This window comes from Marmota monax, unplaced genomic scaffold (assembly GCF_021218885.2).
Source record: "Marmota monax isolate L192 unplaced genomic scaffold, Marmota_monax_Labrador192_F-V1.1 WCK01_AAM20220418_F8-fsc00063, whole genome shotgun sequence".
In the NCBI taxonomy this organism is placed as follows: Eukaryota; Metazoa; Chordata; class Mammalia; order Rodentia; family Sciuridae; genus Marmota; species Marmota monax.
In genome coordinates this window covers 2893302-2910609 of record NW_026693726.1, presented here as the reverse complement: position 1 = coordinate 2910609, position 17308 = coordinate 2893302, and the positions used below count along the sequence as shown (strand labels likewise).

Below are 17308 nucleotides of genomic sequence, written 5' to 3'. Positions count from 1 at the left end.
TGCCTAGGCTGGTCTCAAATTTGCAATCCTTCTGCCTCAGCCTCTCAAGTAACAGATTACAGGCGTGTAATCTATGCCTGGGAATCAGATTCTTCTGGATTTGCCAACTAGTTTCCTTTCCTCAAGAGCTTTCTGGTGATCAGATATCCCTACCACAGCCACAGGAAAATGGCCAAGAAGAGAAAAGTGAGTTGTATATTCTAGCAATGAACCTAAACATAAGGGTAGGATATATTTATTTCCTTCCTTCATTCTTTTCTCCTTTGGAGATTGTGGGGGAGGGGGAAACTTTGCCATTGAGCTATATCCCCAATCTTTCTTATTTTTTATTTTGAAACAGGTGCTCACTAAGTTGCCTTCAACTTGAAATCCTCCTGCCTCAACCTCCCAAATAGCTGGGGTTACAGGCATGCGCCATCCTGCCTGGCAAGAATAAGATATATTTTCACATCATCTAATAATAGGAATAGTGAGTCATATCCAAGTTCAATTACATTAAAATTTGTACCACTGATTTCTCTTCTGGGGGGTGGAGTATTTACTTCATAAACTCCCTCATTTATTTCATTTGGATTTCATTAGGGTTTTTTTTTTTTTTTTTTTTGGTTTTGATCTGGTGGGGATCCAAGCTAGGCCTTTGAGAATGCTAGGTAAACACCATACCACTGAGCTACATCCCCTTCACTTAAAATGAAATCCAAATTCCCTCCTATGGCCTACAGACCCCGTGTGACCTGGCCTCTTCCTGACCTTCCACTCCCACTTGAGGTTCCGCACATCTACCACCCCTGTGCCCCACCTCTGCTCCAGCCACATTGGCTCCTCCATCCCTTGAACAAAACAAGTTTATTTATATCCTGGAATCTTTGTCCATGTTTTCATTCTGCAGAGAATATTCTTCCCATGTTGGGCATGGCTGAACAGTTCATCCTTTAGATCTTAGGTGAACTGCTTCCTTTACAGAGTTTTTCTCTGGCCAACTTGGCTAACTAGTCTCCCAGCCTCCTCAAAACACACACACACACAAATACACACAATTATTTCACTTTAGAGCTCAATGTTGCCTTGTAGCAGCTCCAAAATTTATGAGTATATATTTGCTTTAAGTATGGTTGTTGCCCCCTGAGAACTGAGATCATTTTTCATTTCATGCCTAGTGTTTAGCACATGGTAGGTCCTCAATAAATATTTGTTAAAAAAATGAATGAAATGGCACTGGGCAAGTCCTCCTCCCTAAATAATGTTCTACATTAAACAAACTCTGGTCGGCTTATACCATTGATTGGAAGCCAAACACAAACAGAGGCTCCAGAGAGGGAAGGACAGGAAGTGGAAGTACAGGAACAAATCAGAAACCCCCACAGCCAAAATCACAGGCCTGATCAGTCTGGGCTCTTCTGGCAACCTTGGCCCCACAGGGTGCTCACTGGAAGGATCACTGTTTTCTGTGCCTTAAGGTCAGGGAGATTTCAACCTCTCCTGACCCCCAGGAGTCCAGGTATTTCCAATCCTTTCTTTTCTTATTTTTTTTAGTTATTGATGGACCTTTATTTTATTTACTCAGTTATATGTGGTGCTGAGAATGGAACTCAGTGCCTCTCACATGTGAGGCAAGTACTCTACCACTGAGCCACAACCCCAGCCCCTTTCAAATCCTTTCTAATCCATTTATATCACCTGCCAGTATATCTTGAAAGTCAAACTCCTTTAATTATATTATCTGGGATATGAAGTAGTGTTTACTTTAATTTTATCCGAATTTTCCTCACTCAAGAGTTTCAGAGGGCTGGGGTTATAGGTCAGTTGGTAGAGCATTTGCCCAGCACATTTTAGGCACCACATAAAACTCAAATAAAGATATTGTGTTCATCTACTTATAAAAATAAAAAAAAATTTTAAAAAAAGAGTTTCAGAAAAGGTGAAAAAACAAAATTGTTTATCTTATTGGTTCCAATCCTGGTCTGACTGTTTCCCTATGTCCTCTTCCCTCCCAGCAGGGCAGATCAGGTGCATGGCTCCAGTTCTGACCCCATCTTTCTGTGGACACTTCCTGCCTCACAGTTAACACTGGGCTTCCTCCAAGTCCATTGCAGCTCAGTGAGTTGTGCCAGTAAGACGGACACACTATTCTGTCTTTGGCTACCAAAGGGCAATTTTAATAAAAAGTTTTTCTCATGTTTTTCCTGATAATGCCAAATATACCCCCCACACACACACACCAACAAATTAAGCTGCTAGCCAGAGAAGAGCCCTTCATTTTATAAATATCATTTGGATTATTTCTTCCTCATTGTAAGGCCTTGTTCTTGTTTTCATGTAGCAGTGTCTCCTTGTTTAATCACAGAGACTCAAGAACTCTCCTTTGTAATCCAGCCCTGCCTGCTTGGCTTTTTGCCACCAAGTTTAAGGCCACCCACGATCAAGTGCTTTCTTCCTCAAGTTGTTAAGTTTTGTTAAGTTCAAATAGTCCTAATTGTTCTTATGGAAATATTCTTTCTACACCTCACTCAGAGCAGTATCCATTTATACATAGCTATTGCTTCTTGACATTCTATGGAAGAGAAACTAAACATCTTTATCTCTCAGCATGCGCGCGTGCACACACACACACACACACTCACACCTCTCATGGTGTCACAACTTTAAACACCTGTCATCTGCCTTTTTCTCTATGTATATGTATATAGAGATTGTATATGGTACAATCTTGTCAAAGTTTCTCTGAAAATTGAGTGAGACTCCATCACCTAAAGGCCTATTTACCCCTTAAAAACCTCCAATAAAATGATCAAATATTTTTTTTCCTCTGGCAGAAATCATGTTGCTGATCCCCAATAGGTTTTCATTTTTCTTTTGAGATATTAGTTGAGATATTAGCAGACAAGGTCTTGCTGAATTGCTTAAGCTGGCCTCCAGCTTGTGAGCCTCCTGCCTCAGCTGTCCAAGTTGCTGGAATTACAAGCATGCACCACCTTGCCCAGCTAGACCGATAGAATCTCACATACCATATGAACCCCTAAAAGAAAAAGGAAAAGGAGATACCAATAAAAAAATAATAATAATGATTCATTTCCCCCCGCCCCGTAGCAGGTTTCCAAGTGAGTTGTTATCTTCTTCTGTGTATTCCTATGTTTTTCAAATTATCTGCAATAAATATGGATTTTGTGGTCAAGGGAAGGAAAATGTTATTTTTAAAAGGAACTGTGGTTCCACCCCAGATAGCGGTGCTCTCTGAAGCCACAGACAACATCCCTTAGGTAGAATGAGTGGGATGTTCTTTTGACAAACATTAAGAGGCCTGATGAGACCATCAGGAGTTACAAACAAGGCTGGGGTACAGCTCAGCAGTAGAGCATGGCTTAGCATGCATGAGGCCTAGAGTTCAATCACCAGCACCAAAAACAAGGGTGAGGGGGTTACAAAGAAGAACAGGACACTACCTTCAAGGAGCACAAAGTCAATGGAGAGATGGCTCACCCTCTCCACTGGTATTAAATTGGAGCCTACCCTGCCAAGTACACAGTGTCTCATAAAGCTCATTTCTTTGAGGCAGAAAAACAAGTGTTTAAAAGGTGTGGGCCCATGATAGGGATTTCCTGGCTTCAAGTCTCACTCCATCATCTATTAATAATGGCACCTTTCTTTCTTTTTCTTTCTTTTTTGTTATTGTTGATGTTGTTGCTTCTGGGAATTGAACCCAGGGGCACTTGATCATAGAGCCACATCCCCTGCCCTTTTTATTATTTTGAGACAGGATCTCCCTAAGTTGCTTAGAGTCTTGCTAAGTTGCTGGGATTGGCCTTGAACTTGTGATCTTCTTGCCTCAGCCTCCCAGATAGCTAAGACTGCAAACATGTGCCTCCGTGCCCAGTAGTGATGTGACTTTTGACAAGTCACCTAACCTCTCAGTGCCTTGGTTACCTTGCCCATAAAAATGAGACTAAAAAAGAGATCAACTTGAGCAAGTTGGGAGCAAGTTAATTGCTGTGAAGTGCTTGGGCAAGTGCTTGGCATGGTGTCAGTGATGGTGGGCGTCCAACTTGGACAGGGGCTGCACCTAAGTGCTGTTATGCCAAGGTGCTTTTAATACTGGCTCTAGACCCTGCTCATTTTTTTTCCTCAAAGGCAAAGGAAGCCAACAAGACCTCTCAGGCTGTTCCAGCTCTTGTAAAGCCTCAGCTTTCTAAATCATCACAGACTGCAGGCCCTTCCTTTGGGTGAACTTTAAAGCACCATGGCCCTGTTCCCTCTAGAAATAATGTCCTCATATTTCGGCCAGTTTGTTTTTTGCACTCCTCATGAATCTAAGAGAAGACACTGTTCCATAGGGGCTACTTATTTTTTGTTCTGCCCTATTTGAGTTAATTATTGCTCTTTCAATTGCTGTCAATGATCCAAACCAACCATCTATTTTGACCATCTTAGCACGAAAATCTTAGATGCCCAGCTGGTGAATTACAGATTGGTGTTATTATGCATTTGGTAAGCAAGTCTTCCAAGAAGTTCTTCCGTGATAGAGAAACTTGTATCCGTCCCCTTTTCTACAGTTAATACTGACACAGATTTTTTTTTAAGTACCCAGGATTGAGCCCAGGGGTGCTTAACCACTGAGCTACACCCTTAGACTCTTTTATTTATTTATTTTTTTATTTTGAGACAGGGTCTTGCTAAGTTGCCTAGGGTCTCACTAAGTTCCTGAACTTGTGATCCTCCTTGCCTCAGCCTCCCAAACTGCTGGAATTACAAGCTGTGTCACCATGCTCACCTCGCAGTGCAGAATTTTTAATCTTGTTTGTTTTTTGGTAGAGGAAAGAGACTTGCAGTACATTATTGGTGTTAAACCCATGTTATCATCATAATGAGGTTTTTTGAGATAATTCAATTCAAAACAGATTTCTTTGACAGTTTAGTTATTCTGTGGATCCAATAACATTTTTTATTTTTACATGAGAAGAACAAAAACAAACCTTTCAAATTAGAAAAAGAAGTGTATTTCATCTCAGCCACCACCTCCCAAATCTGTTTATCAAGATGAAAAAAAAAATCAGAAAGGACAGACGTAAAACAGGTTTAGTTAATACTGACACAGATACATTTTCCATTCACATTGAATGTAATCTCAGGAGATTCCTTAGAAAACTTGGAATGGAACCACCATTTGACCCAGCTATCCCACTCCTTGATCTATACCCAAAGGACTTAAAATCAGCATACTATAGTAATACAGCCACATTAATGTTCATAGCAGCTCAATTCACAATAGCTAAATTGTGCAAGCAACCTAAATGCCTTTCAGTAGATGAATGGATAAAGAAATTATGGCATATATACACAGTGGAATATTACTCAGCAATAAAAGAGAATAAAATCATGGCATTTGTAGGGGTTGGGGTTGGAGAATATCATGCTAAGTGAAGTAAACCAATCCCAAAAAACCAAAGGCCCAATGCTCTCTCTGATAAGTGGATGTTGATCCATAATGGCGGAGGGTGGGGTGGGGCATAGAAAAAATGGAGGAACTTTGGGCAAAAGGGAGGGAGGGGTGCGGAGGATGTGTGGGGTCAGGAAAGATGGTGGAATGAGATGGACATCATTACCCTAGGTACATTTATGACTGCACATATGGTGCGATGCTACATCCTGTATAACAGAAAAATGAAAAGTTGTGCTGCAATTGTGTACAATGAATCAGAATGAGTTCTGTTGTCATATATGCTGGGAGCCATTAGCCAAGTAGGTATGACAATTTCCTTGCCAGCGTACCCCATGTTGCTGACATGTTGCAGTGACATTGAATGTACGTGACCTTGCTCAAGGACCAAGGCAGATTAGGGTGTTCCCGGTTTTAAGATAATCGTGTTTAGGGCGTTCCCAGTTTAGGTTCCAGGTTTAAGGTTTAACATTATTCCTGCTGGGAATAGGGCGTATCCTGCTGCCTGAGTTCCCCTTGAGTTCTCACGGGATTCAGACAATATATTTTGGAGATAGAAGCCCAGTGGAGGTGGATTTGGGAAGAGAACGTGGATTTCCCCAGAACGTGATTGTAGACGGCTGGTGTGAGTTCGGGAATAAAGAGTTGCTGTTTGAATCTACAAGCTGTGTGGTGGCTCGGGATTGTGTGCCCAGCCAGACTGCGGCATTTGTGCCCAGCCAGACTGCGGCAATATATACTTAAATAAATAAATTTTAAAAACTTTTAAAAAGTATACTGAAAATCTACATAACTGTTTTTATGACACTGACATTGTTTTCAACCAGTTCCTACCTAGAACAATCAATTGTTGTTAGGTTTAAAGGCTTTAATTGTTGGCAACAGGTCCACCTTGGCCCCTGGAGCCCTACCTCCACTAGTTTGTTCTGCATGCCAGTGTGGCCAGCTCACAAGGCCATGGCGAACTTGCGGTTTTTCTGTTCCTGCTTGTCCGTCTGAGACATATGTGTCCCACGGGAATGCCTTGACCTTTTCTGGTCTGATGGACTTATTGTTAAGGGAGGTTTCGGTACCTGACAATAATAGATGTTGAAACTAAATTTCTCCCCCCTCCCTCCTGCTTTTGGGTAGTTTTCCACTTCTGCTGCTTGGGGTATAAAAAAAGGTGTGTTAGCAATAAAGATTATTATTGACTCCTGGATGAAGAACCTTGGTGTCCTGTGTGTCTTTTAACCTCGCCGTCCCTCGCCGGACTCGGCTCCCTTGGCCGGACGCGGCAATTGGAGGCTCCCACCGAGATCCGGAAAGCAGGGGTAAGCGGACGGGGCTCACCTTCTAAGAAAGAAGGGGGAGGATTGGTTTAAAGATAATTTAAAGAGACAGGGTACGTACCATGGGTAACTCAACAGCGAAGGTTCGTCTGGCCAACGAACTGAAAGAGCTGTTAAATACACAAGGAACAGGAATAAAAACTAAGACTGCAACCGAATTCGTTGAAATTATTGCCCAGGCTTGTCCTTGGTTTCTGACAGGAGGATTTCTTAATAATAGTGACTGGGACCTGGTGAGGCATGACCTTCAGAAATTATTGAGGGACCGGGGCTCGGACAGTGTCCCAGTTGCCACCTTTTCCTTATGGAGGTTGGTAAAGGATGCTTTATTAACAGATAAAGTAAAGATCAAGGATCAGCTTGCTGAATGTGAACAGGCCCTTAATCAGGTGCAGGAGGAGCAAATGGCAGAATCCTTAAAGGATGAGGGTCCTCTTGAGGACTCGGGCTCAGGGGGTAAGAAACACCTCCAGATTTCTAAGCCCAAAAAGGATCCTGAGGACCTCAGTTCTCTCTCTGAGGAAGAGGAGGGATTAGAAAGGGAGATAGAGGAACTAGAACATCGCCTTAAAAGGGCAAATGTGAGGGTGCCTAGGGCCCCCTCAATTGCCGCACCTCCTCCCTATAATCCTGATTGGAATGAGGACGCCCCTACTAGATGGGCGGGGGTCCACTGGGGTTCTAGAGCGGCTCAGGTTTTTCCAATGATTGAAAACGCCGATGCTGATGGACAGCCGGCCAGAGCCCATGTCCCCCTAGCCTTCAAGGACATAAAACAGCTTAAGGAGGCGGTCATTAATTATGGACCTCATGCCCCTTTCACATTGACCCTCTTCGAGTCTTTCTCAGCCAGTCAACTGATACCTAATGATTGGCAGCAACTTTGCAGGGCTGTGTTATCTGGAGGGGATTTCTTATTGTGGAAAAGTGAATATCATGAAAGGTGCCGCGAGCTGGCTCAGATTAACCTGAATGCGGGCCATCAACGGCGAAATGCTGAAATGTTGACAGGAACTGGGCAGTATGCCACCATAGGCCAACAAATTAATTACGACCCAGGTGTTTATGCTCAAATAGCCTCAGCTGCAGTCCATGCCTGGAAAACCCTGCCCGTTTCTAAGACTGAAGCAAAAATTTCCAAGATCTCTCAAGGACCCTCTGAACCTTATTCAGACTTTATAGCCCGCCTAATGCAGGCTGCTGGAAAAATATTCCCTAATCTGGAACAGGCTATGCCACTTATTAGACAACTGGCATATGAAAACGCTAACACTTACTGCCAAAATGCTATTAAGTCCTCCCGGGCCAAAAGTATAGATGACATGATTCGAGCATGCAAAGATATAGATGGGCCTCATATTACTGGTCAGGTTTTGGCTGCTGCCCTTAAGACTGGAATGCAAAAAGCTGATAACAGGGGAACCCGCTCTAAGGGGTGTTTTAAGTGTGGGAAAGAGGGACATATAAAGAGAAACTGCCCGGAAAGGAGCGAGGGTGCTGGCAGAGGGATGCCTAGAATTTGTCCTAGATGTCATAAAGGAAATCATTGGAGCAGTGAGTGCAGGTCAAAATTTGACATCCAGGGTAACCCAATACCGTCGGGAAACGGGAGCAGGGGCCCGCCCCGGGCCCCGGAAGCCAAAGTGTACGGGGCAGTGCAGGGACAGAACAGTGCCCCAGGGAGTGGGCGTCTCCGCCGCCTCCCACTGACCAACCCCTTTCTATCTGGGAACTCCCCAGGGGAACACCAGGAAGCGCAGGACTGGACCTCAGTTCCACCTCCCAAGCGGTATTAACTCCCCAAATGGGACCTCAGACGCTGCCTACTGGGGTTTTTGGACCCCTGCCAGAGAGGACGGTGGGACTAGTGTTGGGACGAGGTAGCGCAACTCAGTGGGGCTTGAAGATTCTTACGGGGGTTGTTGATGCTGATTATCAGGGAGAGATAAAGATAGTAGTAGAAGCTACCCAAGGAATTGTTATTCTTCCCCCCGGGGAGCGTATAGCTCAATTGCTGCTGCTGACCCTTAGCTTCCATTCCTGGGCACGCCCTCCGTGGGTCCCGGGGCGACGGCAGCTTTGGCTCCACTGGAACTCCCCAGGCCTTTTGGGTAGCTCATTTGGATTCGCGTCCCAACCTGACCATTGAGATACAGGACAAGGCTTTCAAGGGAATACTAGATACGGGGGCGGATGTCTCTGTCATTTCTGAAAAACAATGGCCACCTGCCTGGCCCCTCCAGAGTCCCTCAGCCATATTACAGGGGATAGGACAGACCCGACCAAAAAGAAGTGCCTCCTTTTTAAAATGGAGAGATGGCGAAGGACATAGTGGCCATTTCCAGCCCTATGTGGTGACTGGACTCCCCACGAATCTTTGGGGGAGGGACTTGCTTCATCAAATGGGGGCTATTCTCACTACCCAGACTTTGAAAGGAAATAATGACTTTGTTAATGATGCAATGCTAGACATGGGATGGATCCCTGGAAGGGGACTAGGAAAGAGACATGAGGGCAAAATATCACCCGTGGATCCAGCAGAACAGGTTACCCGGCGGGGAAGAGACCGGAGAGGACTGGGAAATTTATCCTAGGGGCCACTGAAGTGCGGCCGCCTCCACTGTCCATTACTTGGTTATCAGATGACCCTGTGTGGGTAGAACAGTGGCCCCTAACTAAGGACAAATTACAGGCCGCTTCCCTATTAGTTCAAGACCAGCTTAAGTTAGGACACGTGGTGCCCTCTACCTCCCCTTGGAATACCCCTATTTTTGTTATACAAAAGGGGTCTGGGAAGTGGAGACTTCTTCAGGACCTACAAGACCAGATAGACTCTCTAGCAGAAGTAGTTCTTCAGAACAGGTGGGGTTTAGACTTGCTTACTGCCAATCAAGGGGGAATTTGTTTAGCCCTTGGGGAGAGGTGCTGTTTTTATGCTAACAAATCTGGCATAGTTCGCACAAAAATTAAACAACTCCAAGAAGACCTAGAAAAAAGGAGGAGGGAATTATTTGAGAACCCTCTCTGGACTGGACTTAATGGATTTTTGCCTTATCTTCTTCCCTTATTGGGACCATTGTTAGGCCTCCTTCTAGTAGTGGCAATAGGACCCTGCATTGTAAATAAGATAGTACAATTCATTAAGGATCAAATTAATATCTTAGCCTCTAAGCCGATACAGGTTCACTATCAACGCTTGAAGATGGATGATCGCCTCTCTGAGATATACTTCAGACCTATCCGAAGATGAGTGTCCTCCTTAAAAGAAGAACTCCTGCCATATCTTTTCTCTATGCATACCTCTCCCTCTTGCCTTCCTGTACTAGGATCTTTGCTGTCTAATCTCTCGGTCCAATCACATCTGCCATTCGGCGGTGACGGTCATGGGTCCCGTAGGTGGAGACGGTTAAGCGTTTACCGCAATAATGTCTTGATAGGTCATAACACCTTGAGCTGATCTTGTAGTACCCAGTGACGGGCAACTTTCACGCTTGCTGTGCGACCTAAGCCAGGGAATCGGGGCCTTCCCAGAGACGGGTAAGCATCGCAAGGGCTGTGAACGACCTAAGACAGGGGCTACTTGATTCCCACTGGCATGCAAAAAACAAAAGAGGGGGACTTGTTGGCAACAGGTCCACCTTGGCCCCTGGAGCCCTACCTCCACTAGTTTGTTCTGCATGCCAGTGTGGCCAGCTCACAAGGCCATGGCGAACTTGCGGTTTTTCTGTTCCTGCTTGTCCGTCTGAGACATATGTGTCCCACGGGAATGCCTTGACCTTTTCTGGTCTGATGGACTTATTGTTAAGGGAGGTTTCGGTACCTGACAATAATAGATGTTGAAACTAAATTTCTCCCCCCTCCCTCCTGCTTTTGGGTAGTTTTCCACTTCTGCTGCTTGGGGTATAAAAAAAGGTGTGTTAGCAATAAAGATTATTATTGACTCCTGGATGAAGAACCTTGGTGTCCTGTGTGTCTTTTAACCTCGCCGTCCCTCGCCGGACTCGGCTCCCTTGGCCGGACGCGAGGCCCAATGCTCTCTCTGATAAGTGGATGTTGATCCATAATGGCGGAGGGTGGGGTGGGGCATAGAAAAAATGGAGGAACTTTGGGCAAAAGGGAGGGAGGGGTGCGGAGGATGTGTGGGGTCAGGAAAGATGGTGGAATGAGATGGACATCATTACCCTAGGTACATTTATGACTGCACATATGGTGCGATGCTACATCCTGTATAACAGAAAAATGAAAAGTTGTGCTGCAATTGTGTACAATGAATCAGAATGAGTTCTGTTGTCATATATGCTGGGAGCCATTAGCCAAGTAGGTATGACAATTTCCTTGCCAGCGTACCCCATGTTGCTGACATGTTGCAGTGACATTGAATGTACGTGACCTTGCTCAAGGACCAAGGCAGATTAGGGTGTTCCCGGTTTTAAGATAATCGTGTTTAGGGCGTTCCCAGTTTAGGTTCCAGGTTTAAGGTTTAACATTATTCCTGCTGGGAATAGGGCGTATCCTGCTGCCTGAGTTCCCCTTGAGTTCTCACGGGATTCAGACAATATATTTTGGAGATAGAAGCCCAGTGGAGGTGGATTTGGGAAGAGAACGTGGATTTCCCCAGAACGTGATTGTAGACGGCTGGTGTGAGTTCGGGAATAAAGAGTTGCTGTTTGAATCTACAAGCTGTGTGGTGGCTCGGGATTGTGTGCCCAGCCAGACTGCGGCATTTGTGCCCAGCCAGACTGCGGCAATATATACTTAAATAAATAAATTTTAAAAACTTTTAAAAAGTATACTGAAAATCTACATAACTGTTTTTATGACACTGACATTGTTTTCAACCAGTTCCTACCTAGAACAATCAATTGTTGTTAGGTTTAAAGGCTTTAATAAATTCGGGTTAAAAAACAAAAAGGCTTTTTGGGCATCAGCAATGAGTTATATAACCTTGGGTAAGAAGGAAGACAGATTCTAAGACACTGAAAGTTTCTGGGTATGGAGAGTGAATGGGGACTCCTAGGTAACCTTTGCTTTATCTAGTAATATATAATAATCATGAATTTTCACCAACAGATGTGGCCAGTGGCAACTTTAAATCAAATAGTCGTGAGTTCAAGTTCCTAGTTCTACTGCTCATTCATTTGAACTTGAGTAATGGGAACCCTTGGAAAGTCTCAGCTACTGCTTTTTAAAAATGCTAATACAGGCCCATTTCTTTTCCCAAATCCTAGAAGCAGATGAGTTTTAGAATTCAGGATTTCTTAAATGTAGAATCTGCATATCCCCTCTCCCCAGCAGAGCTAGGGTAGATCCTTGCAGAATATGTTAATATTTTTGAGGCAAAATATATTTATACTATAATGGGATAGAAAAAAGATTATCAATAGTCTTCCCCTCATCAGTTCAGGGAAGGCGAGAGTTTTGGTACCAAATGATGATGAAAAAAACTTTCAAGTTTTAGCACTTTTTAGACTTTGATTATCAATTTTTTTGGATTTTGGGATTGTGGACCAGACTTATCTTTCTTACAGAAATTTTGGGAAGATTGAATAAGTATGTCAGTACCTAGCACATGGTGGGAGTTCAATAAAAGATACTTATTATTTAAACTAATACAAATGACTGCACTATATTGTTATAAATTTATTGAATACATATTTAATGAAATAAAATGTTAATCCATGTCCACTGATGATAAGAGCTGACCAATGATACATTTGTTACCCAAGTGCCTACCATATGCCAGGTCCCTGGCACTTTTGATATTATCTCTTTCTGTCCACTTGATAGTCCCACATGGTGGTCTTATCGTTCCCCTTTTATAAATGAGGTACTTTAGCTGGGTACAGTGGTACACGCCTGTAATCCCAGTGGCTCTAGAGGTTGAGGCAGGAGGATTGTGAGTTCGAAGCCAGCTTCAGCAAATTAAAGAGGCCCTAAGTAACTCAGCAAGACCCTGTCTCTAAAAAAAAAAAAAAAACTATATATATATATGGATGGGGATATGGTTAAGCACCCCTGGGTTCAATCTCCAGTACAAAAAAAAAAAAGAGAGAGAGACACTTTTTGCCCCATGAGGCAGACAGACATACATTCTCCAAAGTCACACAGAGACAGTAGGTGGCAGGGTAAAAGATTGAACCCAATATTCTCTGACTTTAGTGGGGAAAAATTCTGCATTTGGATTATTTCTGGGAGGAAAAAATAATCACAAGTATACAGTAAATATTCAGAGGGAATTCTCTGTAAGAATGGAAGCCTTCATTCTACATCTTGCCTCTGAGTGGGCTCCCAACTGTCAGTCAGCTCTGGGCCTGGAAGGCAGGCCTGTGGTGACCCAGCTGAGAGTCCAGTTGTGCTGATTCAGGGCAGAGGAGTCTGGGCCCTATTCTCAGCAAGCGGCCAGCTTCTGACCATCTTTATTTTCTTCTCCCCTTTACAAGGAACTTCAACTGCAGAGAGTTTACAGCAGGAGCCTTTTCAGGGCTGAGTCTGCTTCTCTCTTATCTAGGTCTGCAAGGTCCTCTGTTGACACCCTGGGAAAGCACAGGTAGGGATCCCTGCTCCTTTAAAGATACCATTTCCTTTTCTGGCTTTGGTTCTTTCATCTACCACTCACAGCCCTTCTCCCAGGCAGGCGCTTACAGTGATTTGTTTTCAGTTCTTCAGGAGATGGCAAGCTTGCTTATCTCTTCTGTATTTATCCTATAAATCCCTACTCCAAAATAACTCACACTTGGTCCTACTATTTCTACCTCCTAGACTGAAAATAAGGTAGGGGTGTGATTGCATTTGTGTGTGCGTGATGAAGACTTGAGGATTCTGCGAATCCTGTTAGCACTGTTAGGTCTCCTTAGAAAGCAAGTCCCTCTCTCCACACTTGCCTCATTTTAACCCATCCCTCTCAGGTGCTGAAATTCTCCAGATCTGGCTGCATCCACCCTCTGTCCTGTTCACTCTTTTAGTTTCAGGGTCTAGGACAGGACCTGGCACAGATTGCCCTGCACCGTTACCTGCTAGACAAAAATGTTAAGCTTCCCTCCCAGAGCAGCACCCCCACCCTTTCCCTGGAGACCTCTTATTTATTATCCTGACTAGGTCATCCGTGACTTCCTCTGGGAAGTCTTCTTTGCATTCTTCAGGTCTTCTAAGTTTTTCCTCATAGATCACCTCCCAGATCACCCATTTTGGCAGTGGTCCCCCCCCCCCCCGCCTTATTTCCAGTTTCACTTCCTGTTGTTTCAATCACCCATGGTCAACTGCTATCTGAAACTATCAAATGGAAAATTCCAGAAATAAGCAATTCATAAATTTGAAATCGCAAGCCACTGTAAATAGCATGGTTTAATCTCACACTGTCCTTCCAGGGATGTGAATCATGCCTTTGTCTAGTATATCAAAGCCATATAGTTGGGCGTGGTGGCACATGCCTGTAATCACAGCAGCTTGAGAGGCTGAGGCAGGAGGATTGCAAGTTCAAAGCCCAAAACCAGCCTCAGAAACTTAGTGAGGCCCTGAGTAACTCAGGAAGACCAAAGGAGGCCCTGGGGCTTAAAACAGTGGAAGGACAGATTAACCCTCCTACTATGTGACAGTGCTATAGGGCATATAAGAAAAAAACAGTATATGTAGCCATCATTACTATCTATAGTTTTAGGCATCCACTGGAAGTCTTGGAATGTATCCCTCTGCAGATAAGGGGGGACTACTGTACAGGAGCATATTGCATGCAGTGTTACAGGTGTTCCTGGCTAGACTGTAAACTCCTAGGGAGCAGAGATTGCATCTTTGTGTCCCTGTGCTTATCACAGACCTGGACACATCATCTTGGCTACATAAATTCTGTAATTACCTTTGAAATGTAGCAGGCCCTTCATGAGACTGTGATCCTGTCTTGAGAGAGGCTTTGCTGGAGTTATCCAGGTAAGAGAGGCAAACAGGAGTTTAGGATGCTCCAAGGATGGGCCAGAGACAGGCCCACGGAGGGCACTGCATTTCCTAAATAGCTGACTTCCCCGCCTTTAAATACCCTGGCCTTGAAGCAAGAAAAGCAAAGAAGCTTATCAAAAAGATTACTTATTCATGGGGACAGATTAACTATAACTATCATGGGTACATCATTAGCTCTCAACCAGTGTCAACAAATCTTAATGTTTTTCAATTGTATTCTTGCAGTACCAGGCTGAGGTGACAGGCACCGCCAGGGACTGGCAGCCTTCTCATGCAGCAAAGAGGGAGGAGGGGTGCTCATTCCTACTGGGCATCCAATTCTTGGAAGATGGCACAGCCCTGTGGGTTCTTCTCCCTAGAAGACACGGAGGATTCCACACACTGGGATTCTTGAATGCAAACCCCAACCTATGTGTGGCTTTTGGGGTGATGTGATTAGCAGGGAGCAGGACTACTTTTACTTCCAGAGCTGGATTTTCTCAGGCACACCATGTTCTGCAACACTATACTTTACCATTTCTTCCTTTACCTTTTAATTCAATTGAACCCAGCATTTATTGAATCCTGCAGAGGCAAGAAACTGTGAGATCCTGTCGAAATTTAGATGAAAAGGGCTGACCCAAAGGAAAAATGAACATTTCCTAAGAGGAAAGAGCCGTGCCATGTGGTAGGGTCCAGAGGTGAGCACAACCTCAGTCCTCCAAGAACTTGTTCTCCAGAGCAAAACACTCTCCCTGAGTAAGTTTGACACAAAGTGGGGCAATCACACCTTCCTGCCCTTATTACCACTCACCAGCTCAAAAAATTCCTGAGGGTTAAAAGAATAACAGGTGGAGTCTGGCCTTGCTCCAGGGCATGATGCTGGAGCCTGTCAACGCCATCTTTCCAGGCACCATGTGGCCCTACCCAGATGGAGATCCTGAGTCTCACAATTCCAGAGCAGAGGTGGCCCCCTGCAACCTTCAAGGAGAAGAGCAGAGGGCTCCAACTCCTTTCATCCAGGCTCTGGTGGGGAGGAGTGCTTTGAGCTGTCTAGGTGGAGAGTATTGAGCTGGGTATGAATGGAGGTGGCTGGGAGGGGACTTGGACAGATGGAGTGGACAGGCCAGAATGGAAGAGGCTGGGGAACACCAGCTCCTGGGTTGCGGTCCTTGGCGCCGCGCCCGGCCCAATGCGGGTTGGCTGCGGGCAAAGGGGTGGCGCCCCCACCCTGAGCCCAGCCACCCACCTGGGCACGCCCTGGCGTAGTCGAAGCAGCAGTCCCCCGTGAGGCGGCAAGCTTGGTCGCAGAAGCAGGTCCCATAGACCCTGTCCAGCCTCCAGCCGCGGGCGAAGCAGGCGGGGTCCCGACCAGGGCAACAGCGCCCCGCCTCGGCGCAGCCACCTAGGGCCCCGGGCCACAGATGCGCCAGCGCGCACAGCGCCATCCACAGGGTCCTCATGGCCAGCGATCCGGTGGCGCCTGCGATGTGTCGGACCCTCAGGGCAAATGCTCTCTGCTCTAGGGAGAGATTTGCGGCCCCTGAGCTGCCCCAGCGGCCCGCGAGGCACTGCCGGGCCCTGCCCTGCGCCCGGCCTCCGCCCTCCACCCTTCCGCGCGGCCCCTCCCCAGCCCTGGCGGCGCGCCCATCGGGCTCTGGGCGGGTGGCTGCGGCGCCCCTGCGCAGGTGGGGAGGGCGTCGCTGCCTTCCCGGGATGCGCCCCGCAGTCAGGGACAACACTCGTTTCACACTGCCACCCCGTCCGGAGACCGCCCTCAGTGGGGAGCAGGGGTGGGGCGGGGGGACAGGTGCCCCGGGGGCCAGGAGCAGGGAGGAGGGCCATCCAGGAGCCCCGCCAGGGCGGCCACTTTTCCTGCCTCCAAACTCGGCTTGCTTACGTCTAGGGATACTTTAGCATTAGGGTATTTTCCCTCTAAAGCAATGAGACAAATAGCTCTTGATGTGCATTAAACCAGGCATCATCAGCACCCTGCATTCTAGCCCTGACCTCGCCCAGAAAAGCCTGTAGTGGTATTTTTTTCCAAGTATCAGTTCGCCGACCCTCTGAGCCCCCACACCACTTTGCTTCACTTAAGAGGCAGTTAATGAGTGTGAAGGAAAGGATAGATAAAATATAAACGGTGCTCTGCTTTCTGTGAAAGCAGATTTCCCCGCAAAGAAACCCTATTCTATATTTTAGAAATAACTTGCACTTGAATAAAATGCTTGCCTAATTTTTAAATATGCAAGTATATCATGATTTCTGCACTTCACTCTTTTTGTTCACCAAAATTTATCCTAGAAGTCACATTTTCTTTTATGTTCTTAAATCATTTGACTTAATATGGTTTTTTTTTGAAAGACGTTTTCTGCATCTGTCAACCTAAGAAATCAAATTCAGAAGAATCCAGAGACTAGTTTTATTCCTTTTTCATATAGGGACCTCTCATAGAGGAATTTACTCATCAGAGAGAAAAGTAACGAAAGGAAAAATGAAAAACATATGTGTGTGTGTGTATACGTGTGTGTGTGTGTGTGTGTGAAATGGAAAAGATTTACTACATTGTAAGACTTGTATAATTTTTATTTTTTGTATTTATTTTTTGTCCACAATGCCA

At 45.3% G+C, this 17308-nt stretch overlaps 1 protein-coding gene across 1 annotated transcript in view; it reads right to left on the bottom strand.

Annotated features, from left to right (window-relative positions):
* Sbspon (somatomedin B and thrombospondin type 1 domain containing) overlaps nt 1–16269 on the bottom strand; it is a 43458-nt gene extending 27189 nt beyond the window's left edge. The window contains exon 1 of the mRNA XM_046460527.2: nt 15938–16269. Coding sequence (XP_046316483.1) covers nt 15938–16151 — 214 coding nt within the window. The 5' untranslated portion in view covers nt 16152–16269. The remainder of the gene's footprint in view (nt 1–15937) is intronic.
* Nucleotides 16270–17308: the final 1039 nt, after the last annotated feature.